The sequence below is a fragment of the Scyliorhinus canicula genome, chromosome 12 (assembly GCF_902713615.1).
Source record: "Scyliorhinus canicula chromosome 12, sScyCan1.1, whole genome shotgun sequence".
Lineage (NCBI taxonomy): Eukaryota > Metazoa > Chordata > Chondrichthyes > Carcharhiniformes > Scyliorhinidae > Scyliorhinus > Scyliorhinus canicula.
The window spans coordinates 141,826,788-141,851,570 of NC_052157.1; the positions used below are offsets into that span (position 1 = coordinate 141,826,788).

Below are 24,783 nucleotides of genomic sequence, written 5' to 3' on the forward strand. Positions count from 1 at the left end.
ATGTTTGAGAACAATAGAGTGCAGCTTTTTCCAAAACAGACATTGCAGAAAAATGTTTTTTTTTCGGAACACAGTTAATGATATTTTGCGCACAAGGGTTATTTCATGATGCTGCAATGTCTTGGTATGCTGTTGTTTTATGTCATTGTGTTATTGGGCATTGGAGCCTCAAAGCTATAAAATGTCATTCTTCAAGGTCTCCGTCGCAGAACACATTTAGCAGTGTCACCTTTGCCTTGACTACTTCCATGCACCACCTGAGGATCAGTATTGAGATGCACCAGGCCTTTGGTAAGGTTGCTTGTTGCCTTCCTTGGCTCTGAAGAAGTCGAATTGGAGCAAGTACAAAATAACTTGGCATAAGCCAAAAAATGGTCTGTGAAACATTGTTCCACATTAAGTATAATTAGTTGTGAGGTTAGCAATTTCCCTGGAGAGCCAAAGGGAAAAACCCAACCGCCTAGAGACTTTGCTCACACTACGGAATTCTGAAAAATGTCCCAAAAATAAAGGGGCGGGATTCTCTGGTTCCCCCGGCCACGTGTTACTTGACGGCGAGATTCTCTGTTCCCACCGCTTGTGATGTGCCGTCCCGTAATACATGTAATATGTTACTAGTGTGTTTATCACAGCTTGTCAATGGGATTTCCCGTTGAAGCCACCCCCGGCCGCATGGAAACCCGCAGGTGGGGTGTGCTGCCAGTGGGAAAAGAGAATTCCAATGGCGGAGAATTCTGGCCAAAGTAAAAGTGAAATTAAAAATCCTGTAGCTTTTCAGTCAAAGTCAGATTTGCCTTGACACTTCATAACGAAACATCCTGATACGTTGCTGCCGATATCATAGAATTTACAGTGCAGAAGGAGGCCATTCGGCCCATCGAGTCTGCACCGGCTCTTGGAAAGAGCACCCTACCCAAGGTCAACACCTCCACCCTATCCCCATAACCCAGCAACCCCACCCAACACTAAGGGCAATTTTGGACACTAAGGGCAATTAACATGGCCAATCCACCCAACCTGCACATCTTTGGACTGTGGGAGGAAACCGGAGCACCCGGAGGAAACCCACGCACACACTGGGAGGATGTGCAGACTCCGCACAGACAGTGACCCAAGCCGGAATCAAACCTGGGACCCTGGAGCTGTGAAGCATTTGTGCTATCCACAATGCTACCGTGCTGCCCTTATTATAGTAAGATGGTGAGGGGGTTTTCCAAGGCGGTCTTCCGGACACGCAACAACGCAGAATTGCCGAGCAAAAACATATAGCTAAGTTCCGCACGCATGAGTGCGGCCTCAACCGGAATCTTGGATTCATGTCGCATTACATTCACCCCCCCACCATCTGTCCTGGACTTGCAAAATCCTACCAACTGTCCTGGCTTGAGACAATTCACACCTCTTTAAGGTGGGATCACACCCTATCTCTGGATCTGTAATGATTTGATTACCCGCAAATGCTCGCATTCCAAGCATTGTCTGGCATCTCTGACTTTGTCTATATTAATGTTTCTGGAACATACCTCTCCATTCACCTGAGGAAGGAGCTGCGCTCCGAAAGCTCGTGTTTGAAACAAACCGGTTGGACTTTAACCTGGTGTTGTAAGACTTCTTACTGTGCTCACCCCAGTCCAACGCCGGCATCTCCACATCGCCGATATTATAGTGGAAGAAGACTGCAGAGTTTTCAATAGACTTCAGATCAATGTTTCAATCTTTGATACTTGCTAACAATGCAATGGGTGGCATTCTCTCACCCTGGGAATAAGTCCCAAGGCGGGGGTGGGAACGTGGAGTGTTTCCCGCTGCAGTGGCTGGCGGGAAAACACGCCAAATCTTCTGGCGCCAATTTAATTTATTACGCACCCGCGTGTTTTACGCCGCATTCTGCAGCGGGGCAACCCTGGGTGGCGCGCCGTCTGCCATCCTCTTTGGGCGCCATATTGAAAAATTGCCCAACATCACTTACCCACAAGATGACCCGCCTGAAAATTAAGATCGGGAGCTTTCGTAGGCAGGACGATGGAGCTCCTGAGAAAGAAGGTGAGTTTTCAGGAACATTCCAAGGCTGGAAGACGGACCCTGTCCAGGATGCTAAATCTGCAAGGTCCAACTGTAGATGCTCTCCCCAACCACTGCTGTGGTGTTCCAGGGTCGCTGACAGTCTCCATTTTGAACTCCAATGCAGTCCCAGGTATTGTTCAGGTGAGTCCCGACATTTACATGCCAAGTTGTTCCGGACGTGTTTCCCACAAGCGTGTTTTCCCGCTCGTGTCACAGCGAATCAGGCATAGGTGGTCGGCCCTTCAACTGCATCCCATTAGTGGGATAAGTTTCATGTTGATCTCCAGTGGGTTTCCCAATCTATCATGGCAGGCACCAGCGGAAAATGCCGCTGTAAATTGACACCGGTGTAGAACCGATTTTTCTGGCCCTCCGCCAAATTCACCCCCTCCCCCACCCACCATTGAACCCACTGGAAGGGGCTTGGGAGAATTCTACGCAATGTCGATTGAGCTCTATTGAGTTGTAATTAGAACCAAAGAAATTTCATTTTTGCAGCAGCTTTCACAATCGCAGCATGCTCCGCCTCACAGTTAGTGTCATACTTTTGAAGTGCCTTCGCTGTGGGAAACATTGCAGCCAATTTGTGCGCAGAAAGGTCCCACAGTCAGCAAGGTGATAAGACAAAATAATCTGTTGGGGAACAAATAGGGATGAGCACAGCAGGGAGAAGTCCCCTGGTCTTCTTGAAAATAGTGGCGTGGGAGAAGGAGGAACCTCTGTTGAATGTCTCATCTGAAAAGTAGTACCTCGGACAGTGCAGCACTCCCTTAGCACTGCATTGAGGTTTCAGCCTCGGTTACACGCTCAAATTTCTTGAACGGGATTTTAACCCATAGCCTGCCGACTCAGAGGTGAGAGTGCTGCTACTGAGCGACGGCTGGCACTAAGAGGTAACTGGGATTTGTAACATGGTGATGCCGTCACCGATGCAAGTAATGTTAGCTCAGACTGACATCTGTGGCAAATCATTCAATTCTCTACCATTCCATTGTGTAACACAGCTTCCTACCCGAAGACCTCTGTTGCGAGAAAAATGAGCTGAAACGTGCCAAATTCTGAGGATGTTCAACAGTCACATGACTGCGCAGTGGCGTTTGATTTTAAAAATCAACAGAATCAGGGCGGCACGGTGGAGCAGTGGTTAGCACTGCTGCCTCACGGCGTTGAGGACCCGGGTTCAATCCCGGCCCTGGGTCACTGTCCGTGTGGAGTTTGCATATTCTCCCCGTGTCTGCGTGGGTTTCACCCCCACAACCCAAAGATGTACAGGTTAGGTGGATGGACCAAACTAAATTGCCCCTTAATTGGCAAAAAAATTATTGGGTGCTCTAAATTTATGAAAAGAAAGCGCAGAACCGTGTCAGCAACTTCGAGTTTGAATCCAACTAAGATTGGTGGGATGGACAACTAGGTAAAATTCAGGGTAATTTGGACAAGCCTGAATCCGAGCAGGTGGGGGGTGGAGGTTGTGGGGGTGGGGGTTGGGGGGGTGGGGAGGTGGGTGGGGGGTGGGGTGGGGGGGTGGGGTGGGGGGGTGTGGGGGGTGGGGTGGGGGGGGTGGGGGGTGGGGTGGGGGGGGTTGGGGGGGTGGGGGGGGTTGGGGGGGTGGGGGGGGTGGGGTGGGGGGGTGTGGGGGGTGGGGGGCGGGGGGGAATGAAAGATCCCATTATTGCAATCGCTGGCACAAATCTAGCATTGGGTTAAAGTGCTACGTTAGGAAGAGTAAAAGGAGTTTTATTTAGCTTTCAGTAACCCATTGGTATGATGAATGTAGCATTAACATGCTTCATCATTTTGCAGTGCAAGGTTCACAGCAGGCAATTGTCAGGAACAATATTTATCCAACAATCATAAATAATTAAATAACGCAGGAATGTTTGCTCGTGCTTTATGGCATTTGAAATCACGGTTGGATAGCTGTCACATTCAGTGGACCACAGATCGTCTTCTGTTATCACACGAAACTATTAATTAGTTAGGTTTGGCAAAGTCTTTGAGAACGTGAATTAAAGTTCAGGCAGACTTACAGTGGATGCAGGCACTGAAGTGGTGTACTCATGTCACAACTGTCACTGAAGACCACTGGAGATTTAACGGTCTTCCCTTTGCAGGGATGAACTTCCCATTATACTCCTCACCCTGCACATCAGACAAAGGTAACGTGTTGCAAAGTAATGGAACACTGACATTTCTTTTTCTTTATAAATTTAGAGTACCCAATTCATGTTTTCCAATTAAGGGACAATTTAGCATGGCCAGTCCACCTACCCTGCACATCTTTGGGTTATGGGGGCGAAACCCATGCAAACACGGGGAGAATGTGTAAACTCCACATGGACAGTGACCCAGAGCCGGCTTCGAACCTGGGACCTCGGCGCCGTGAGGCTGCAGTGCTAACCACTGTGCCACCCTGCTGCCCTAACAGGGACATTTGTTCCCTGGCCAGCGACACCTTGGACCTGCAAAATTGTGGTTAACCACGTTGATTGGAATCTTTGCCGCAATGGCTAGATTTGAATATTTAATGTGTCCTACGATGTCCTTATAAGGGTCAAGTTAGCCTCTGAACATTTTTGCTGAAGGATGTTAACCAAATGGATTGAACAATGTGGCTGATGATAAATAAGTCAAGCCATCAAGAGTTTTTACCCGTGGTAGATTTTGTGTCAGTGAGTAGTTGCTCAAACAGTCAACATGCTGACCTTTTAAGTGAAGACTTCAGAGGAAACTATTCAAGGAACAATGTCGCAAAAGAAAAATCCCCAAGCAATGATAGTGAGACATTTCAAAAATGTAGATGCCAGACTGCGTCTCACATCTTCAAAAAGGCTGAATGTTGACGTGCGAGTGGCCTATAGCGACCCCGGTCTAAACACAGCTTTGTTTGCTGTCCTTATAGTTTTCACAGTTGCCCAGTCATTTGGACAAGCTGCTATGTCACTGAACTCACTGCTACTCCTGCAGCCGATGATTTTCCATATGAAAAACAAATCCCTCAAGAAAATGTATCGTGTTGGTTGAACATAACCAGTGTTTGCAATGTCGGGCTGTGTTTGGTGCGCAGTGTTATGTTGGTACAGAAATAATTTCAGGTGAACAATGGTAATATTTCTCTGTGATGGAAGTCAGTGCCATTACGATTCTGTTAGGAAAAAGCTTTCCTATTAATTTTTTTTCCTTAAGTCAAGCATTGGGAATTTAAAATTAAATTCTTGCCGCACTCTGAGAGGAAGTCTTTTGTGTTTCGGCCCAAGGGTAGGGAACTTGCACACATTGTGCAGTGTTTAGCTATTGGTATCAGGATGTGGGGGTGGGGGGGGGGGGGGGGGGGGGGGGGGGGGGGGGGGAGAGGGATTGGCCACGCAACGTCCTGGAGAGATGTTATTACATATTAATTTCAAAAACAATTCTTTCTGTAGTACGTGAAAGATTATACACACGAATAACTTGCTGATCCACAATGCTCACTTGGGGAGATGTCAGAGGGTCAAACTATCTGATATGCCAGTTAAATGTTGTATCTAAAAATTCCTTTGTTACAACCATGCATTTCCTGAGAGCCGGCAGCGAGATAATCAGACACTGGGTTAAGAACGCTTCTGCAGAGGATCCTAAGATTTAGAACACTTTAGAACCTTAGAATCCCTACAGTGTAGAGGAGGTCATTCCACCCATCGAGTGTGCACCGACTGAAAGGGCACACAACCTAGGCCCACTCCCCCCTCCTATCCCCATGACCCTAGCTAACCTACACGTCCCTGTGTACTAAGTAGCAATTTTATCATGGCCAATCCACATCACCTGCATATCTTCGTGACTGGGAGGAAACCAGAGCACCCGGAGGAAACCCATGTAGACATGGGGAGAAGGTGCAAACTCCACACAGACACTCACTCAAGGCCGGAATTGAGCCCGGGTGCCTGGTGCTGTGAGGCAGCAGTGCTAACCACTTTGTAATTTAAAGTATAAAAAATGAGCATTGTGGAGCTGTTGGTCTGCCTTATTATGCTTTAGTAAAATCTTAATTTTCAAATAATTTCTGACAGCATGGCCTTATGCCACCTTTTTGAATGGTGGGGAATGGATGATGGTAACTGTTTCAAATTAATGAACAATCTCCAGAGGTCTTGGGGCGCAGTGGGTAGTGTCCTTGCCTCTGACGCAGAAGCTCCCGGTTCCAGTCCCACCCCAGGACTTGATGGCCAAGGAAGGTGCGTTCATAACGCAGTCAGACAGGCTGATTGTGTCAATCTGGAGATCCTTCCAAACAGGCCAATGACTGGCAGCAAGAGTGGGAGAATTTCCTGGTCTGCCACACTTGATGGAGCGTGGCGCCCCTCTGCCTTAGTACGGGAATGGAATTGGAAATAAAAAGGAGCTATTGCACCATAGTAAACTTCTAAAGGCTGTTGGTCCACTTTTGGAAAATGCAATTTGTTCTGAACTCAAATTAAAGAGTTTGAAATGTGCTGAATCCAGCAATCCCTGGCTTTAGTTCTACACCTGCTGACGCATTCAGGCAATGAGTCTGGAATCTGGGTGGGTGGAGATGAAAATGGTTTGATATCTTGGTCAAACAACTGCTCAACCTGAAAGGGGCAAATGGCTGCTTATTTTGCTCTATTAAGTTCTCCGTGTTATAGTTTAAAGCTAAACTCTGAACTGCGTTTGGCATTTATTTTTTTACTGATCTCCATGTATGGTGTTCTGAATGATGAGCGATGGATAGAGATGCAATGAGGAATGGAAGAAAAGCTAATTAAGTCCCATCACTTGGTATGACCAAACTTTTGTTGCATTTTTGACCGATATCATGAGTCAGAGCATGCAAATGGGCCAGCACTCTGCTGGCTCGAATTTAGAATAATTCCGTACAGAGTTGTATGGACTTAAGGAGCAGAAGGGAGCAAAAACAGGCGAAGAAGGGGCTGAACAAAGGTGGTGTGGAAGCTTTTGACTATGGCATTCCACAGGGATCAGTTCTGGGGTCTTTGTTTTTCGTGGTGTATATAAATGATTTGGAAGAAAATGTAGCTGGTCTGACTGGCAAATTCGCAGATGACACAAAAATTGGTGGGGTTGCAGACAGTGAAGAGGATTGTCAGAGGATACAGCAGGATACAAACTGGTGGAGTCTTGGGCGGAGAAATGGCAGATGGAATTTAATCCGGACAAGTGTGAGGTAATGCACTTTGGAAGGCCCAATGCATGTAGGAATTACACAATAAATGGTCGAACTCTTGCAAGTACTGACAGTCAGAGAGATCTGGGCGTGCATGACCACCGATCACTGAAAGTGGCAACACATGTGGATAAGGTGGTCAAGAAGGCATACGGCACTCTTGCCTTAATTGGTTGGGGCATTGAATATAAAAATTGGCAAGTCATTTTGCAGCTGTACAGGACCTTAGTTAGGCCTCATTTGGAATATTGTGTACAATTCTGGTCGCCACACTACCATAAGGATGTGGATGCTTTGGAGAGGGTACAGAAGCAGTTTACTAAGATGTTGCTGGTATGGAGGGCATTAGCTGTGAGGGGAGGTTAAATAAACTCGGTCTGTTCTCACTGGAACAACGGAGGTTGAGAGGCGACCTGATAGAGGTCTACAAGATTATGAGTGGCATGGACAGATTGGATAGTCTTTCCTAGGGTAGGAGAGTCAAGGACTAGGGGACAGAGGTTTAAAGTGCATGGGGAAAAGTTTAGAACAGATGTGCGAGGCAAGTTTCTTACACAGAAGGTGGTAAATATATAGAACGGCTGCCTGGGGAGGTGGTGGGAGGAGGTACGATAGCGGCATTTAAAGGACGCCTAGACAAATATATGAATAGGGTGGGAATGGAAGGACACGGACTCCGTAAGTGCAGACGGTTTTTGTTTAGGCAGGAACCATGGACGGCGCAGGCTCGGAGGGCTGAAGGGCCTGTTCCTGTGCTGCATTGTTCTTTGTTCTTTGTACCTGTGCTTTTTTTCCTCTCAGTAAATATGGCATTGTTACTGCCCTCCAATTATTTTCTCTTTATAGAATGTGAGGTAATAGCCCTGGAATGAATAAGACAGCAAATGTAGTATTAACACTGGACGTGAAAGCTCTGCTCATTTCAAATATTTCCACCAAATACTTTTGGAATTATGTTGTATGCAAAAATGCTGGTGACACCATGCTCCTTCCTGCCCTGTGCAGGTCTTAGGGATATGAAACGATGGCAGAAGTGAGGAAGCTCACAAATCATATGTTTTTCCCACTTTGTATCCGGTGACAGTACTACAATTTGGAGCTGACAAACACATGAGTCACTTGCAAAAACATTCTCTGCATGCATCAGCATTTCTATACAATGAATGTGAGGGGGAATGGTACATTGGAATGTTATGCTTGGATCTACGCTTCCCTTGGATCAGGTATGTGTTGATCTAGGCTCAGTTTAACTTCCTACATTGCCTGTACTTGCCAAATCAACATCCTGAGCTAGATTTCCAATTCAGATGTGGAGCCATGGAGCAAAAATAATGATCATCATAACTTCCCTCGATACGATCTGCCAGACACACCCTTGCCTCAGTAGTAAACAGTCCCTTGAGTGGAGATTTTATAGTATATTTCAAAATTAATATTCTATAATTTTGTAGGAAAGTGTGTAAAAAAGGACTGGAGTGGTGCTACAAAAGTGCCTGATCACCTTTCAAGATCCATAGAATCAATCACAGAATCCCTACAGTGCAGAAGGAAACCATTCGGCCCATCGGGTCTGCGCCGACCCTTCGAATGAGCGCTCTACCCATGGCCGCTCCCCTGTGCACCCTGCCCTAACCCCATAACCCCACCTAACCTGGACATCTTTGGATACCAAAGGGAAATTTAGCACGGCCAATCCACCTAAACTGCACAAGGCACCAGCCCCCCCCCCCCCCCCCCCCCCCCGGCGATTCTCCACACGGGATGGACCAAGTGGCCGCTGCATTAGCCCGAGTCCTGCTGGTGCCGTTCACATGTAGTCTTACCCGGCAGGCCCGTGGCATCCATCTTGCAGTGGGGGGAGGGGGGGGGGGCTGGTGGGGGGTGGAAGGAGGATCCGACCCCGGTGGGGGCCTGAGTCGCTCCAATGCTGTGCTAGCCCCCTGTAGGGCACAGGGGGGCCTGTTGACGTTGTCGTGAAACGCGACGGCGTTTACAACGGCGTCAACACGTAGCCTCAGGATCAGAGAATCCCGCCCTCTGTTCCTGAATACATCTGTCTCTGGCTATGAACCCTGCATTATTCACTCATAAGGCCTAGCCTGACCACTTCACAGACCTTTCGCTTATCTCTAAAACCTAGCCACCCCTCCGCGGTAATCTCCTTCCTTTTTACTACCCTTGTAAGGTCCTGTGCTTTTCACTCTTTATCTAAATTGATTAGTTTTTCATCCATCAATTTTCACATTGTTTCTGCTCTGCTTCCCTCTCGATCAGAATTACCCCCAGTAATCAGAACTTGTAGTTTTCATCTTAATGTATACTTCTGCAGTTTGCTCCTTTTCTTTTGTTTTTCCCCTCCCTTGGGTGTCCCTCAGATAATCTTCTCTTAGGTAATCCCTTGCCTTAAATTTGTTTAAACCTGTTTTGCAATATTCAAAATGAGAAATCTGTCAAAAGCTGTGTTGACTGAAAAGTCTGTTGTCCGTGCTTATGGGGCGTAATGTACATTTCAGGGCTCTTTGCGTGGATTGGGGAGTTGTACTGTCGGTAGTGGAGGGATGTAGGTTGCACCTTCATGGGCCAAATGATATCCTGTGCTCCACTTCTTTATTGTAAATCTTAAGCCATGCTATTTATGGCGGTTCTGACAGTTCCCTGCTCGGACACCTGGGTATCTACTGAGCCATCTTCTGCACGGAGAAAATTGCATGATTGCTCTTTTAGACAAAGCTCTTAGGCAACCAAAGTGGTTTGTGATGAATTTCAGACACGAACATCCAAAGGCCCAAAGAGGAGGCAGGAGGAATTTATACCGTAGTCATTCCTAGCATCTCATAATGGATTGTTATGAGGAATGTTGTTGGTTATTGACCACGCCAACTCATACCCCTGATTTGCACTCAGCAGCTGAGATGTTAATAGCAAGCGGGCAAAATGCGGGGCATAATTTAAAAGAAAGGAAATAAACACACAAAAACTACGGACGGAATTCTCCCAAAATATTTCTAAGGGCGCGATCTTCAGGCCATACCGTGCCGGAAAAGCAGCTCGCCACGCTTAGCACAACATGGCTGGTAAAAGCCGGGAGACCCCGCTCCTGGGATTCAACACAGTCTTGTGAGACGGTGCAAGGCAGTTTTTGGCAAATCCGCATATTAGAGCGAGGCAGTAAGCCTTATTCTGGTGTACAAATTCCCAAGGTTCCTGAGGGTTTGGGATTCAATCCCATCGCCTCGGGGAATTTGGGTGGGTGCTGTTTGGTACTGGTCCCCACAAACGGGGACCAGATGGAACAGCACTCCTGGGAATCTACAAGGGGATTGGAGGCTGCATGCCCTTTGGGCAAGGTGGTGCCCTGGCACTGTTGGTGCCACCCGGGTACCATGGCACTGCCAATTTGCCCAGGTGGCACTGCCAGCTGGAAGGGGCACTGCCAGGTTGGCACTGTCAAGGCACCAAGCTGGCACTTTTTGCACATGCGTTATTGGGCTCTGGATGCCCGCCGTGGATGTTGGGGGTGTGTGTAGGGGGCCGACGATTTTTGTGTTTGGGCTAGGGGGAGGTCGGGAATGTTTTGGGAGCCTCCGAGATCGTTGCCCCGATCTCTCGCTACAACGGGGAGTTCCGACGAGCGGAGCTCCCCATTGTAAAAAAACAGGGCCATGTACAGCCTCGGCCGCACGCTCCCATTTAGGTTTCTTGTTCAAAGCGAATGGAGTTGAATAGCCATGTGCCGAGAAAAACGCAGCTAAATGCTCTCGCTCGAGAACTTTGTTCCCTTTTGGGAAGATCAGGAAATGCAGTGAGATTCCCATTGACTGGGTTAGCGTGATCCACGCGCACTTTGTCATTTTTTTGGAGCTTGGGAAGATTCCTGCTGGGAAAGGGATGTGCAGGACCTAAAGATGCTGACTAGGCCAGCCCCTTGGAGATCGGGCCACTGTTTTTAAAGGGCGCCCTGATCTCCAGACAACTCTAGAGCCGCCCCTAAGCTCGGGAGGGTCAACATTGTTATTGTAATATGCACATTCTTAAGGCTCCCACCCCCACCCCCGTCGCTGGTACCAATGCCCCCCACCCCTCCTCACTAACTGACCAACGACACCCTGGTATGGGGTGGCCGAAGGTGCCCCCTTTCAGGGCCCTCCTCCATGCCTTCTCTTCATTCCCCACTTCATGCATCCCCCTTAATCCCTCCTTTAATGGTCATGCCTTTTTTCAGGCCCGCTTCTTGGCAGTGCCCCTTGGCACCCTGATAGTGTCAACATGGCACCCTGTTGGCACTACCCTGCCCTGTCCCCGACCACCCGGGAGCTACGGTGGCCTCCATGACCCCCGGTGTGGTCGTCGCGTCTGGTCTCCGTTGATGGAGATCAGTAATGATTCCAGCTGACCTCGTGCTGCGCCAGAGAGGGAGGAGAAAACCAGAAATCCGTATTTAAATGCTCATTTAAACATGCAAACCTGGTTCATGCCCAGCAACGATGTGGACCAGATTGCGTCCGGTGCCATAGGCCAGGAGCTTCGTGCTCCGTTCAGCGTCCAGCGCGGACCCATTCAGGGGCTGTCCCTCTATTCTCCAGGTGGAGACTTATCCCATGTAACTCTTAAAAACAAAACAAAACTGTTTCAAAACTAACTTTTCTGTTCTTTTTCAATTGTAGCCATGAGCCGCAGAGTTGTCCGTCAGAGCAAGTTTCGCCACGTCTTTGGGCAGGCGATGAAAGCCGACCAATGTTATGAAGACATTCGAGTTTCCAAAGTAACGTGGGATAGCTCCTTCTGTGCGGTTAATCCCAAGTTTGTGGCTATCATTGTGGAATCCGGTGGTGGAGGTGCTTTCTTGGTCCTGCAGCTGGCCAAAGTAAGTCTCTCTAAATAGCTTGATCTTGCTCACTCTGTTTAAATCTTTGATATCTGTCTCCTGTGCTGTTACCAGACAATGAATCTATGCAGATATTTTCATTAGGAGTTGAGACAATTGGGGCAGCACAGTGGCACAATGGTTAGCACTGCTGCGGCGTCACGGTGCCGAGGACCAGGGTTCGATCCCGACCCCGGGTAACTGTCTGTGTGTGGTTTGCACATTCGCCACGTGTCTGCGTTGGTCTCACCCAGGGTAGGTTGATTGGCCATGCTAAATGGCTCTTAATTGAATAAAAAACAAATTGGGTCCTCTAAATCTATTTAAAGAACGGAGTTGAGGCAATTCAGAATGTGGGATAATGATTATTTGTATAGTGTTTAAATACTGTGTAAAATGTTGATGCTGATTTCGGTTGAAGTTAAATCCCTAGCTGAAATCTTGTTGAATTCTGTCTGACATTGGGTTGCGATTATAGTGAGGTCCTTTGTTAAAAACCCTACATCTTCAATTAGAGGTGTTACGTTCATAATAAATAAGTCATCACTGTCTAGTAAGTCATCTCTGTCTATGAACAGTTCCACTGATTAAAAAGAGAACTGGAGAAGAATGGTAGAGAATCATTAAAAAGGAAATCTTTTTGTTGCCATTTTCAAAATTATGTTCATTGCCATTTGTTTTCATTTATTACACAGTGTACAAGGGCTTTGTCTTACGTTTCTTTATTTACAATTGTTGCCATCTAGTTTGGCGTGTCCTCCTCCCCCCCCCCCCCCCCCCTCAGCCCCCTCTCTCCCTGACCCCTCACCCCCACCATGCCCACCACCCTAATATCCTCCCTGGTCGATCCAAGGGGGTGCTCCCCCTTTCTCCTTTCCCCCCCCCCCCCCCTTCCCCCCCCCCCTTCTTTTTTCCCTCCATCGGTTTCAGCCGTGTTCTTTTTGTGGGGGTTATTTACTGAAATTGCAGACCTGGTGAGGAGCATTGCCCACCCGAGCACATCTATGCAATATTCAGATATGCACCTTTCACAACTTCCTGTCTGTTAGCATTGCCTAGAGCCACTTCTCATAAAATTGCTCCTCTGAGATCATTCATCGGACTTTGTGTTGACGCAGAAAGGTCAACATTATTGTTGCACCATGAAGGATCTTAAATCCTTCAGCACGTTTCATTTTAATAAACATTTTGAAGGGCTGGCAATGAAGTGGTTTGCTCGAAACAGTGGGTCATTTTCGGAGAAATAAGAGATTCCTAATTTGACTGAACAAGACGAGCATTAGCATCCTGTAACTACATCCATCTGTATGTACAACTGTACTGGGAATTACCGTACCTTTGAGCAGATGTTGATGAGTACTGAGCATTCAAAGAACTGGGATGTTTGTCGAGATATTCTTTGCAGGAGCCACTGCAGTAATTTCTTCTTTTTGACAAGAAATAGAGTTGTGTGAATTAGAAAATGATGCTCAATGATGACCATAATTTAATTTGTTTCACAAAATGAATTTGTGTTTGAACTGATGTAACGGGAAGAGATTGTGACCGTCCTTCGACTGTAACCAAACTGCAGTATGAGTTAATCTTCGATGAATTAGTGAATGAATTAAAGGGCACACTGATGGCAATTGGTAAACTTGTGCTGCTAATATGTCCTCTGGCTGTTATTGCCCATGGGATTTTATATTGCTGTTGAAGCAAATTGAATATGAATGTGTGTAAAGCTCTGACTCATTAGCATCATTAGCTACTCTGCTTACACCAGCAATTTACCTTTTGCCCATCAGTCCAGTGGGGGTTGCTTAGGTTCAGCAGCTGGTTCAATTTAGGTTTCTAATTCTACTTATGAAGTTACGGAAATTTTAAAAGGTATGTTATCTGTGGAAGTGTGCACCAACTACTTTTTAAGTAATGTTGTTATTTTTTTTTACGGGTGAGTTAGATAACAAATGTTATTGAATGGCCTTTGTTACTGATGTTATTTATTCCCATGAACTGTCCCAGATCTGCTTATATGGGCCTGAATTCTCCACTTTGCGACTGGGCGGAGAATCAAGCAAAATTGAACAATCGAGGTTTGCGCCCGGCTCCGATTCCAACGCCACACTCTGGCCCCTTGTTGGTGGAGATATTGGAGTTTGCGCCCCGCGCTGGCAGATCCATACAAAGCCGTCATTTGTGTGGATTTCAATAACATTAGCGGCTTGGACTCAGTATGCTCCACCATTTACGATGCTTCACCACTCTTAGGCAGATGTCTTGCAGGCACGGATTAGTGCAAGTATTGACAAGCGGGGCCTGGGCGTTATTGCTGAGGAGGGGGAGTGGAAGGCTAGAAAAACATTGAAAAACCCTCGAACATTGTCAGGCTTGCTGGGAGTGGCTGCCTGGGCCCTGGGAAGTAGCAGGAAATGACATGACGCCCCGTCCAATGGACCACCATTGCTGTTGGATAAATGCACCTCTTTGGTGGTGCATTTAGGCTCCTGGCTGCTCACACTACTGAGTGCTGCCTGTGTCCTTTGAATGCTCAGAAGCCCTCTGGTTATCTGGGAGCCCACCCGGGCCGCCCCTCTGGACACCCTCATACCCCAGCTGTATCATCAAGGGGATGGGTATGACCAATCAGTGACCCACCAGGCGTTGGCACCTCTCAGAAGGACCTAACTTAGAGAGGATGTGTGTCCCTCCTCTCCTCAGTGAAATGGAGTTGTTTGTTCACCTCGGACTCCTAACGTCGGGGGGAAGGTCTTCCCTGAGCCATCTTTCATGGCAATAGTGAGTGTGGTAAAAACAGCTCCAGCTGCCAGCCTATTTAGTGCAAACCCAGGCCCCAGCGGTTACAACGCCGCTGGGCCAGGGATTGCTCTCAATTTGTGCTGGCAGAGTGCTGGCCCGTTTGCACGTCCTGACTGACTTACCGAATAGCGCCCCCAACAGGAACGTGAATTGCATGCAATTCAGTCCCGATGGCAACACTTAGGGTTCCATTCAGCGCCTCTGAACCATCCTGCTATTCAATGGCACTTTGCTGTTTTTTTGGCCACGAGCAGAATCTCTCCACCGAGGTGCACTTAGTGGGATTTAAGACTCCTAGCAGATTGAGCTGCCATTTTGTCTGGCTGTCTCGATCCTCCCCTCCCCGTTAAGGTCCCCCCCCCCCCCCCCCCCCCCCCGTCTTTGCCCCCCCCCCCCCCCCTCTCTCCCCCAACCTTGAACATTGGGAAGGCCCCCCCGGGAATCTCCGCTCATCCCCCCTCTGCAGTGATCACTATATGTGCATGTACACAAGGGGTTAATGTGTAATCAGTCGCACCAGATGATCACTGGAGGGCAAGACCAATAGGGGTATAAAAGGCAATGACATTGGGTCTCTCTCTTTCTCTCTTGAGTGCACTGCGACCAGGGCAATAGCAGACTAGTTCAGATGGCTAGTCGAGTTACGTATAGTTACCGTAGGTAGATCTTGTTAACCTTATCACTAGTATCAAAGTTAAAGTAAAGAACTCATGCAATTATTGTTATGGTTACTCACTAAACCTTTTGTTACTACTGGACGAGTTTGAGTCTTCTTCATTGAAATTCAGAAAACCTCATCACTAACCAAGGTTTGAGTAGCACATGTTACCTACCACACAGGTAACAAAACACTGTACCTGGCAAGACCTCCCTGGGCCTGATCCCTGACAGTGGCCTTCAATTCCAGGGCCGGGATTCTCTGATCCTGAGGCTAAGTGTTGACGCCGTCGTAAACTCCGTTGCGTTTCTCAACGGCATCAACATGGCCTCAGGAGCAGCAATTCTGACCCACACCGCTCCAGCTGCCGAGCCCCGGTATCAGATGGGCGCCGCGGGTCTGTGCATGAACAGTGGGACCGGTGCCAATGCGCGCATGTGCAGTGGCTCCCTTCTCCGCACCAGCCCTGATGCAACATGGATTAGGGCTACAGGGGCTGGCGCGGGGCAATAGAGGCCCCCAGCCTGAGAGGCCGGACCCCCAGTCGGTAGGCCCTGATCACGGGTCAGACCACCGTCGGGGTGGCGTGGCGCGGTTCACGCCTGTCCCGCGATGCTCCGTGAGAGAATCCCGCCCCAGGTTTTTAAAAAATTAATGGAATTCAAATTGCACCAGTTTCTAGGCCTTTTGATTACTAGTCCAGAGACATAACCATTACATCACCATTTCGGGAAGGCCCACCTTCTCAACCTCGCCCCTTGCCTGAGGTGTGGCGATCCTCAGGTTAAATCACTACCAGTCAGCTCTCCCCCTCAAAGGGGAAAGCAGCCTATGGTGATCTGGTGACTTTTACACCGCCATCTACTAATGAGTTCTAGAAATGTATTTGACTTTAAACTTCCCTCAGAAATGAGCTAGCAAGCCATTCTGTTGTATCAACCTGCTATAAAGTTATAAAGGAATAAAACTGGGGGAACCATGTGGCATTGATTTAGACATTGGAAACCACAATGGCAAATCTAGCCTGTAGACCTTGCCAAATTCTTCGTACTAACATCTGGGGACTTGTGCCAAAATTGGGAGAGCTGTCTCACAGATTATTCAAGCAACAGCCTGACATAGTCGGACTCACAGAATCCTACCTTAAAGATAATGCCCCAGATAGCACTATCCCTGGGTATGTCCTGTCTCACCAGCTGGACACACCTAACAAAGGCAGTTGGTCAGTGATATACACTCGAGAGGGATTTGATCTATGAATCTTTACCATTGACTCTGGACCCCATGCAATCACATGACATTAGTTCAAACGCGGGTAAGGAATGACCTCCTACTGATTCCAACCTTCAGTCCTCCTCCATGTTGAACACCACTTGGAGAAAGTACCAAGGGTGGCAAGGGATCAGAATGTACCCTGGGTGGGAGGCTTAAATGTCCATCACCAAGAGTAGCTCGGTATCTACACTACTGCCTGAGCACTTATTGCCCATCCCTGATTGCCCTTGAACTGAATGGCATTTCCGAGGGCATTTGAGAGTCTACCATATTGCTGTGGATCTGGAGTCTTCTGTAGGCCAGACCAGGTACGAATGGCAGATATCGGGCGCGATTTTCCGCTCCCACGCCAGGTGGGAGAATCGCGGGAGTGCCGCTCTGACACCCCCCGTGATTCTCCCACCCCCCCCCAAATGGCGTGTCGCGTTTTTTCACGGCGGCCCCCGATTCTCCGACCCAGATGGGCCGAGCGGCCTGCCGCTCCCGACCGGTTCACGCCGGTGGCAACCACACCTGGTCGCTGCCGGCGTGAACATGGCGCCAATACCTGGTTTGTGGCTTGTGGGGAGCGGAGGGGGGAGTGATCACCACGACCGTGCCCACCGATTGTCGAGCCGGCGTCTCAAAGGGACGCACTCTTTCCCCTCTGCCGCCCCGCAAGATCAAGTCGCCACGTCTTGCGGGGCAGTGGAGGGGAAGACGGCAACCGCGCATGTGTCGTAGGCCAGGAGCGGCCTACGACGCCATCGTGAACCTCTCCGGGTTTCATGACGGCGTCGGGCCTTGCGGAGAATTCTGCCCATCCTTCCTGAAAGGGCATTGGTGAATCAGATGGGTACTCAAGAATAGATCACCTGGTCACCCTCTAAAATATTAGTGTGCACCATCTACAAGATGCACTGCAGCAATTCACCAACTCTCCTTTGACAGCACCTTCCAAATTTGTGACCTCCAACACCTAGAAGGACAAGGGCAGCAGGTGAATAGAAACACTGCCACCTTCAGGTTCAATGCGCTCACCATCCTGACTTGGAACTCTTGCGCTGTTCCTTCACTGTTGCTGCGTCATAATCCTGGAACTCACTCTCTAACCGCACTGTGGGCTTACCTACACCACATGGATTTCAGTGGTTCAAGAAGCCACCTTCTCAAGGGCAATTAGGGATGGGCAACAAATGTGGACTCAACCACAGATGCCCACAGCACATGAAAACACAATGATGTAATTTTCTGAAATAAGCCAGCCTGAGATCCCCCCCCCCCCTCCACCCCCAGTGCCAGATTACCCCCCTCCAGAGGTCAGTGCACAGGCATGTCCCTTACCCCCAGGGGCTATACTTCCCTTGACGCTCCAGCTTGATCCTCTCGACTCCTTCCCATTCTTAAATAGCTGTTGTCACCTCAGTGGGGTATGTATATTTAGTGAGGGGTGAGCATATAGCCCAGAATCGGGCGGGAACCTCGTTACGTCATCGGCAAGGGGTGGGGAAGATCGGGAAATTAGATCTCGCCGGCACGAATGAGGTTTCCCAACTCTCGCGGTATTTCGTGCCCACGTCACCGGTCTCACTGGGGCTGAGCAGCGGCTCAAAATCGCCCTCATGAACTCTGTCTCTCTCCGCAGAAACTACCAGATTATTTGAGTATTTCCCACATTCTGTCTTAAATTCAGATTTCCTGCATCTGCAGTATTTCGCTTCTGTCGTACCTGTACTCACTTGTTTACCCGAATAGAGATGGAACATATTTGTTCATGTTTGCTATTGTACCATTTGGAAACTATTTATTGACGGAGGAGGTTAACTGTCGGCGTAATCCCAGTTTGTATACTTCAAGTTAAGTGCAATAGCTACACTTCCCAGGTTGGTATGAGCCGGAAATGCCACGGTCTCTTTCAAAACAGAAAAACCCTTTAAAACATTTGCAGCTGACATTGCTTTTTGTACATGGCTGATTTCACTGTGTTCGAACTGATTTCTAAACATGTACCAATGTTCCTTTTTTTGCATTAAACAATAGAATTGAATGTGAAAAATAGCAAATGCCAAATCAAGTGTAAAAGATTATATTGCCTTTGGCTGATGATACAAGCCTTCTTTCATATACTTCTCTGTAGCTCTCCCGTGCAACAACACTAGAGATTTATATTCGGCTTCTTGGCAGCCAATGTCCGGGAGTTTCACGACGAATAGCTTTTGCCAGAATCTGACCACATATAACTGCAGCGTTGATGCCTTCGAGCAGGATAATATTCTGTTGCTATGGATATTGGCAAAGGCCTGCTTCTATGTTTGGTGCAGGGAATGGTATATTCAGAAATGACCTAGGTTGGACTCGAAATGATGCTGGCAGTTGTGATTTTTTTTATTTTCAGTGAATTGTGCCTAATTTTGCTGAGATGCGTATAGAATCTCAAAGGTTTCGGTTTAATTTGCATGTTCTTTGATGTCAAAGCCTAGATGCTGAAATGGAAATGATCAGTCATGTGTTCATTTTTCCCCGCATGTGTGATTATCATTATGCAATTCAGCCTAACATAATTATTCTAGTTTATCATGATTAACAAATCAGTGGCTTGATTTTTGTTAGGCCGATTCCTATAGTGCAGGCACTATGGACTCACAGTGGGTAGCAACAAAGGCCCCATTGTTTTATAATTAATTATTGCCACTGGTCACTGGGATGTAAAGTAAAGTCACCGTGGTCCCAGCTGACCATAGGCTGCTTTCCCCTTTGAGGGGGAGAGAGCTGACTGGTGGTGATTTCACCTGAGGATCACCACACCTCAGGCGAGGGTCAAAGTTGAGAAGGCGGGGCCTTGGTGTGTGACCTCAGACGGTCCGGGAACAGAACCTGCGCTGCATCACCAACCAGCCATCCAGCCATCTGAGCTAAACCGGCCTGCTAGAGAGCAGAGTCCCTTCTAGGCCTTCCATTTGGTTAACTAGTCAAACTATTATCCTTTTCCATTGCCCGTAGGACCTACCAGATCCTGCACTGTGCAGCTTTCAACCAGCTACTTACTATCTCCTAAAAAGGCAGTTGCTGTGCTATTTATGCCATGACATTAAAAAAAGGTCCTATTGTCTGAATCAGGCAGACACTTTTCATGCCCAGTGGGTTGGTCTCTCTTCTAAAATGTAACCAGTCGCATTGCAGTTGCTAATGCTACAGTGAAGCTACTGATCTCATTCTGAGCCCATTAACAGCAGGCAATGATACAAAATCGACTCTCACTGAGTGTTGGTATTTGATCAGGAGGGATGCTCCCTCTTTTGAACTCCCCTTTACCTTTCATTAAAGTTATCGAATGCAGTGAGAAATGTACCCCACATTTCCTCCCTTAATATCATTCAAGGTCATTTGATGTATTTTGCGAGAGCTAGCATCCGATATTTAAGAACACTTGAAACATCGAAGCTCATCCCTCTAATCCTTGCCTTGCTAATTTTAGCAGCTAACTGTATTTGGAGCATCTCTAATATATGGCAAATGACTTCATATATCATCATCGATTAAATATTTTATGTACCTCAGTTAGCATGTTAGCCCTGAGGGCAGCACGGTAGCGCAGTGGTTAGCACAGCTGCCTCACGGCGCCGAGGGCCCAGGTTCGATCCCGGCTCTGGGTCACTGTCCGTGTGGAGTTTGCACATTTTCCCCGTGTTTGCGTGGGTTTCGCCCCCACACCCAAAAGATGTGCACAGTAGGTGGATTGGCCACACTAAATTGCCCCTAAATTGGAAAAAAAATTAATTGGGTACTCTAAATTCATAAAAAAGAATGTTAGCCCTGTTAAAAACCTTGCTATATGAAGATTATGCCAGGCTTTGTTTTCCGCCACTGACCTCACTGGATATGTGGGACCAAAGGGAGGCAGGTTCGATTCCCGGCTTGGGTCACTGTCTGTGCGGAGTCTGTACATTCTCCCCGTGTGTGCGTGGGTTTCTTCTGGGCGCACCGGTTTCCTCCCACAATTCAAAGATGTGCAGGTTAGGTGGATTGACTAAGGCTAAATTGCCCTTAGTGTCCGGGAAGGTTAGCTGGGGTTATGGGGATAGGGTGTAGATGTGGGCTTAAGTGGGGTGCTCTTTCTAAGAGCCAGTGCAGACTTGATGGGCCGAATGGCCTCCTTTTGCACTGTAAATTCTATGATTCTATGACATGGTAGTGACAGCGAGGAAGCGGGCATTAAGGGGGTACTTGACATGGGGAGGGGGTGGGGTCGACATTGCATTGAGGGGGGAGGGGGGGAGAACTGCGCTGATACTGTCACGGTGTTTGGGGGAGGGTGGAGCGCTCCGATAATTATGCGGCAGAGCAAACCCCTGATACCTTTGTGGTGGGGGGAAGAGGCCGGGATGGGGGAGGGGGAGAGTTAAATGTCAGTTCTCACATGGCGCCCTTTAAAGATGATGTCGTGATCTCTGTGGAGCCCTATCAGGGTCCATCCCGCGAGACTGATGGCTTGAGCCACGACCCCCGATTTGCACAGCAAATTTATTTAGCACAATTATCGAGGGCTTTCATCTCCCACAGCAGAATTATCAGGGCTATCCCTCACACCCACCATGGCACAATTATTGGGGGCTAGCCCCTCCCAAGACACCATTATCATGGCTGTCCCCCTTTCCCCACAACCACCATAGCAGTATCGTCGCTGCTCCGCACCCTCAGTGCAAGACCCCCCCTCAATGCCCGCACCCCCCCTCAATGTAATGTCCCACCTCAACGCCATGTCTGCCGTCGATACCTCTGCCAGCTTCCCCTCTTCAAAGGCATTGACAATCTTCCCCCCCCCACCCCAAACCACACATAACAGGAACCTCCCCCCCACAATTGGAATCCCCAGAGTGCCCCCCCCCCCCCCCCCCCCCGGACCCTGGCCGTGACCCTGGCTCAGGATGTCACTTGCAGTTTGGTACAGGCTGGCACTGCCAACCTGTGCCAGAGGGTATGACAGGGGGCAGTGCCCAGGAATGTCCCTCTGCCCAGGGGGACTGTACTTACCCTGAGGCCACGGCGGGAGCCACTCGACTGCTTCATGTTCGTAAATAGCATGTTGCAGGCATGACATCACATTGCAGCGGTATGAATATTTTGTAATCGAGAACATGTGTCCAGGAAGCCTTTGAATCATATTTAAATTGAGTAAAATCTATTAAAATTATCTTGCCAGCGAGAATCTCGTATCCCGACTCTCGTGGTATTTGGCGCTCATGTCGACATTCTCGATGGTCCTAGATTTCTCAACCATCTACTGTATCTGTTTCTCTTAACACCTTGAAAACTTAAATGAAACCGCCTGGCTAAAGTGGAACCTATCCCGTGGTTTGTTGGTGAAATGATATCTGGGAAGTCCGGTAAGGTAAGACGTCATCATAGAGTTGGGGAGGGTGGGAGAGTCCAAAGACAATTTGGGCAATGTTTTATCTTCTTTAATATACATCGCACACTGCAGACATTGCTCCTCAGAATTTTAAGATTTGTGAGAATTTCTACAATGAAACTCCCACAGAGTGGAAAGACATATTCATTGGAAAACCATGACATTGCCATTTGTATAGAGGGCCACCTTCCATCTAAGAATATAGAACATAGCGTGCAGAAGGAAGCCATTCAGCCCATCGACTCTGCACCGACCCACTTAAGCCCTCACTTCCACCCTATCCCCGTAACCCAATAACCCCTCCTAACCTTTTTGGACACTAAGGGCAATTTAGCATGGCCAATCTACCTAACCTGCACGTCTTTGGACTGTGGGAGGAAACCGGAGCGCCCGGAGGAAACCCACGCAGACATGGGGAGAACGTGCAGACTCCTCACAGACAGTGACCCAACGGGGAATCAAACCTGGGACCCTGGCGCTGTGAAGTCACAGTGCTACCCACTTGTGCTACCGTGCTGCCCTCTACCTTCGCCTCCTCTATCTTCCAAAGAGAGAGATTTGCTAGAAAATGCTCTATTTAGGACTTGGCTATTAATTGTCCTATCATTATTTAAATAATCCTCAACATAAACTCTCAGTCGAGAGCAGAAGTAATTCTGAAAAGTACTGGACTGCCTTATGGTTCTTGGGCTTGAAGTCTTGAGTCAGATTTCTCTAGTGTTAAGTTAATTTTGCTCCCAAACTTTTGGTGGATATTGTCGTTAATCAAGCTGGATCTCAACCACTTTTATCTCCTAAGCACTAACTTCTCATCATTTCTGCCCTATGGGACCTTTTTGCAAAATGTCTGCCATCTTTGCTGGACTTGAATCACTGCATTTTAAAGTGGTTCATGGTGCAGATTGCTTTGAGATGTGAGAAAGCAATACCGTACATCAAAACAAGCCTCCTGTTTTCAGGTTTATGATACACCATCCAATGGATAATTAGAGGAAAAGATGAACATAAACGGTTGACAATAGCAGATACGATTTAGTCAAGATTCTGAAAGCACTGTAAGAGATAAGTCTCCCATTCTGCACTCACCACAGGGAGTTGCCCTCGATTGGAACATGGTTGGAGAATCCGAGCTACAGTGCTATGTAGCCTTGTCACCCCTTAAGTGTGGGTGCAGGAAATTTACCCTCTGGCATTGGCTCAAGGATTCGCTGTGATATTTTTGATTGAAAATGAAACCAGATCGCAATCTCATAGAGGTCACTGCAGACGCAGATCAAACAGAAGCATTAAGTACCGCATTGTCCAGAATGTTTGGTAGGAACAGCGTGCACATCCCCCTGCTTCACCAAATGAGCCACGCTGCAATGCTTTAACAACTATATTTGTTACCTATAGGAAATCCTATCAACATGACATCCCTTTGCCCCTCTCCGCAATGTTTCCACGAGGGCTGTAATCCATCAGATGTAATTTAATCAAAGCAGGTGATGACAATGTTACTAAAATAGTGCACCATCTGTACCTAACAGAGATTCACTGAGAGTACAGAGAGCTTCATTCCTTTTAATGCACACTTCAGGCAAAGTGAAGCGATTGATTAAAATAAACAGTCATAACATTTTATGGGGAATCTAAGCAGTTGATTGAATCATAGAATGATGCAGTGCAGAAGGAGGCCATTCAGGTCATCATGCCTGTACCAACTGTTTGAAGGAGCTACCCAATTAGTCCCATTCTCTGTTCTTTCTCCATTGGCCAATACTTTCCCAATCATTCAGGAAAGATTATTTTTAGCCTGGTACCCGCAGCTTTCCTGTGGAATCTTGTCACATAAGTTTGGAAAATGACTTCTTAAATTTTGACTGCCTCATTCCCTTTTCCGCCATTTTTGATATCTTCTGGCCAGTGGTGGACAATGGAAGGAATTACATTCCAGTAGAGTATAAATTGGGTTGCCAACTCTCCAGGATTATTGACTCGGGAATCCAGGTGGGGAGAGAGGCCGTGTATTGGCCTTTGCCTCCCTGATTTGCCCAGAGATGGATCTTGTTCTGGCGGGCTCGGAGCCGCCAAAGGCGGGGGTATGGGTGAGTGACCTGGCAGAATTCCTTCGTTTGGAGAAGGTCAAGTTCGACTTACGGCAGTCGGAGATGGGGTTCACCCGGAGGTGGACACCGTTCATTGATTTCTTCAAGGTGAATTGAGGGGGTCAGTGGGACGGGGGAGGGAAGTGTGTGAGGGGTTGGGGAGGAGGGGGAGATAAGAGGGAAAAGTAGGAAGGCGGGGTATGTTGGGGTGTAAAATGCTTTTAATAAAAATATGTTCAAAAACTATCTAAGATTATTCTGGAATCCGCAATACTTAAGATGGAGAGCTGGATTCTCAGTTTCAGAGACTAAGTGGAAGCTGGGACAGAGTTGGTGGTCTTCTACGACAGCACAATTGGCACCAGTCTCACAGCAATTCCGGAACCATCAACGGGCCAGCACCAAGTGGAACCTGAGCGATTCCAATTAAAACCGGTGTCTGATTCGCCAGGGGTTGGGATG

At 48.0% G+C, this 24,783-nt stretch overlaps 1 protein-coding gene across 2 annotated transcripts in view; it reads left to right on the top strand.

Moving 5' to 3' along the window:
• The window catches only part of LOC119974945 (coronin-6-like), a 283,817-nt gene that overhangs the window by 65,911 nt on the left and 193,123 nt on the right, over nt 1-24,783 (top strand). For both annotated transcript variants that reach the window (XM_038814320.1, XM_038814317.1), the window contains exon 2: nt 11,914-12,113. In XM_038814320.1, coding sequence (XP_038670248.1) covers nt 11,916-12,113 — 198 coding nt within the window. In that variant the 5' untranslated portion in view covers nt 11,914-11,915. The remainder of the gene's footprint in view (nt 1-11,913; nt 12,114-24,783) is intronic.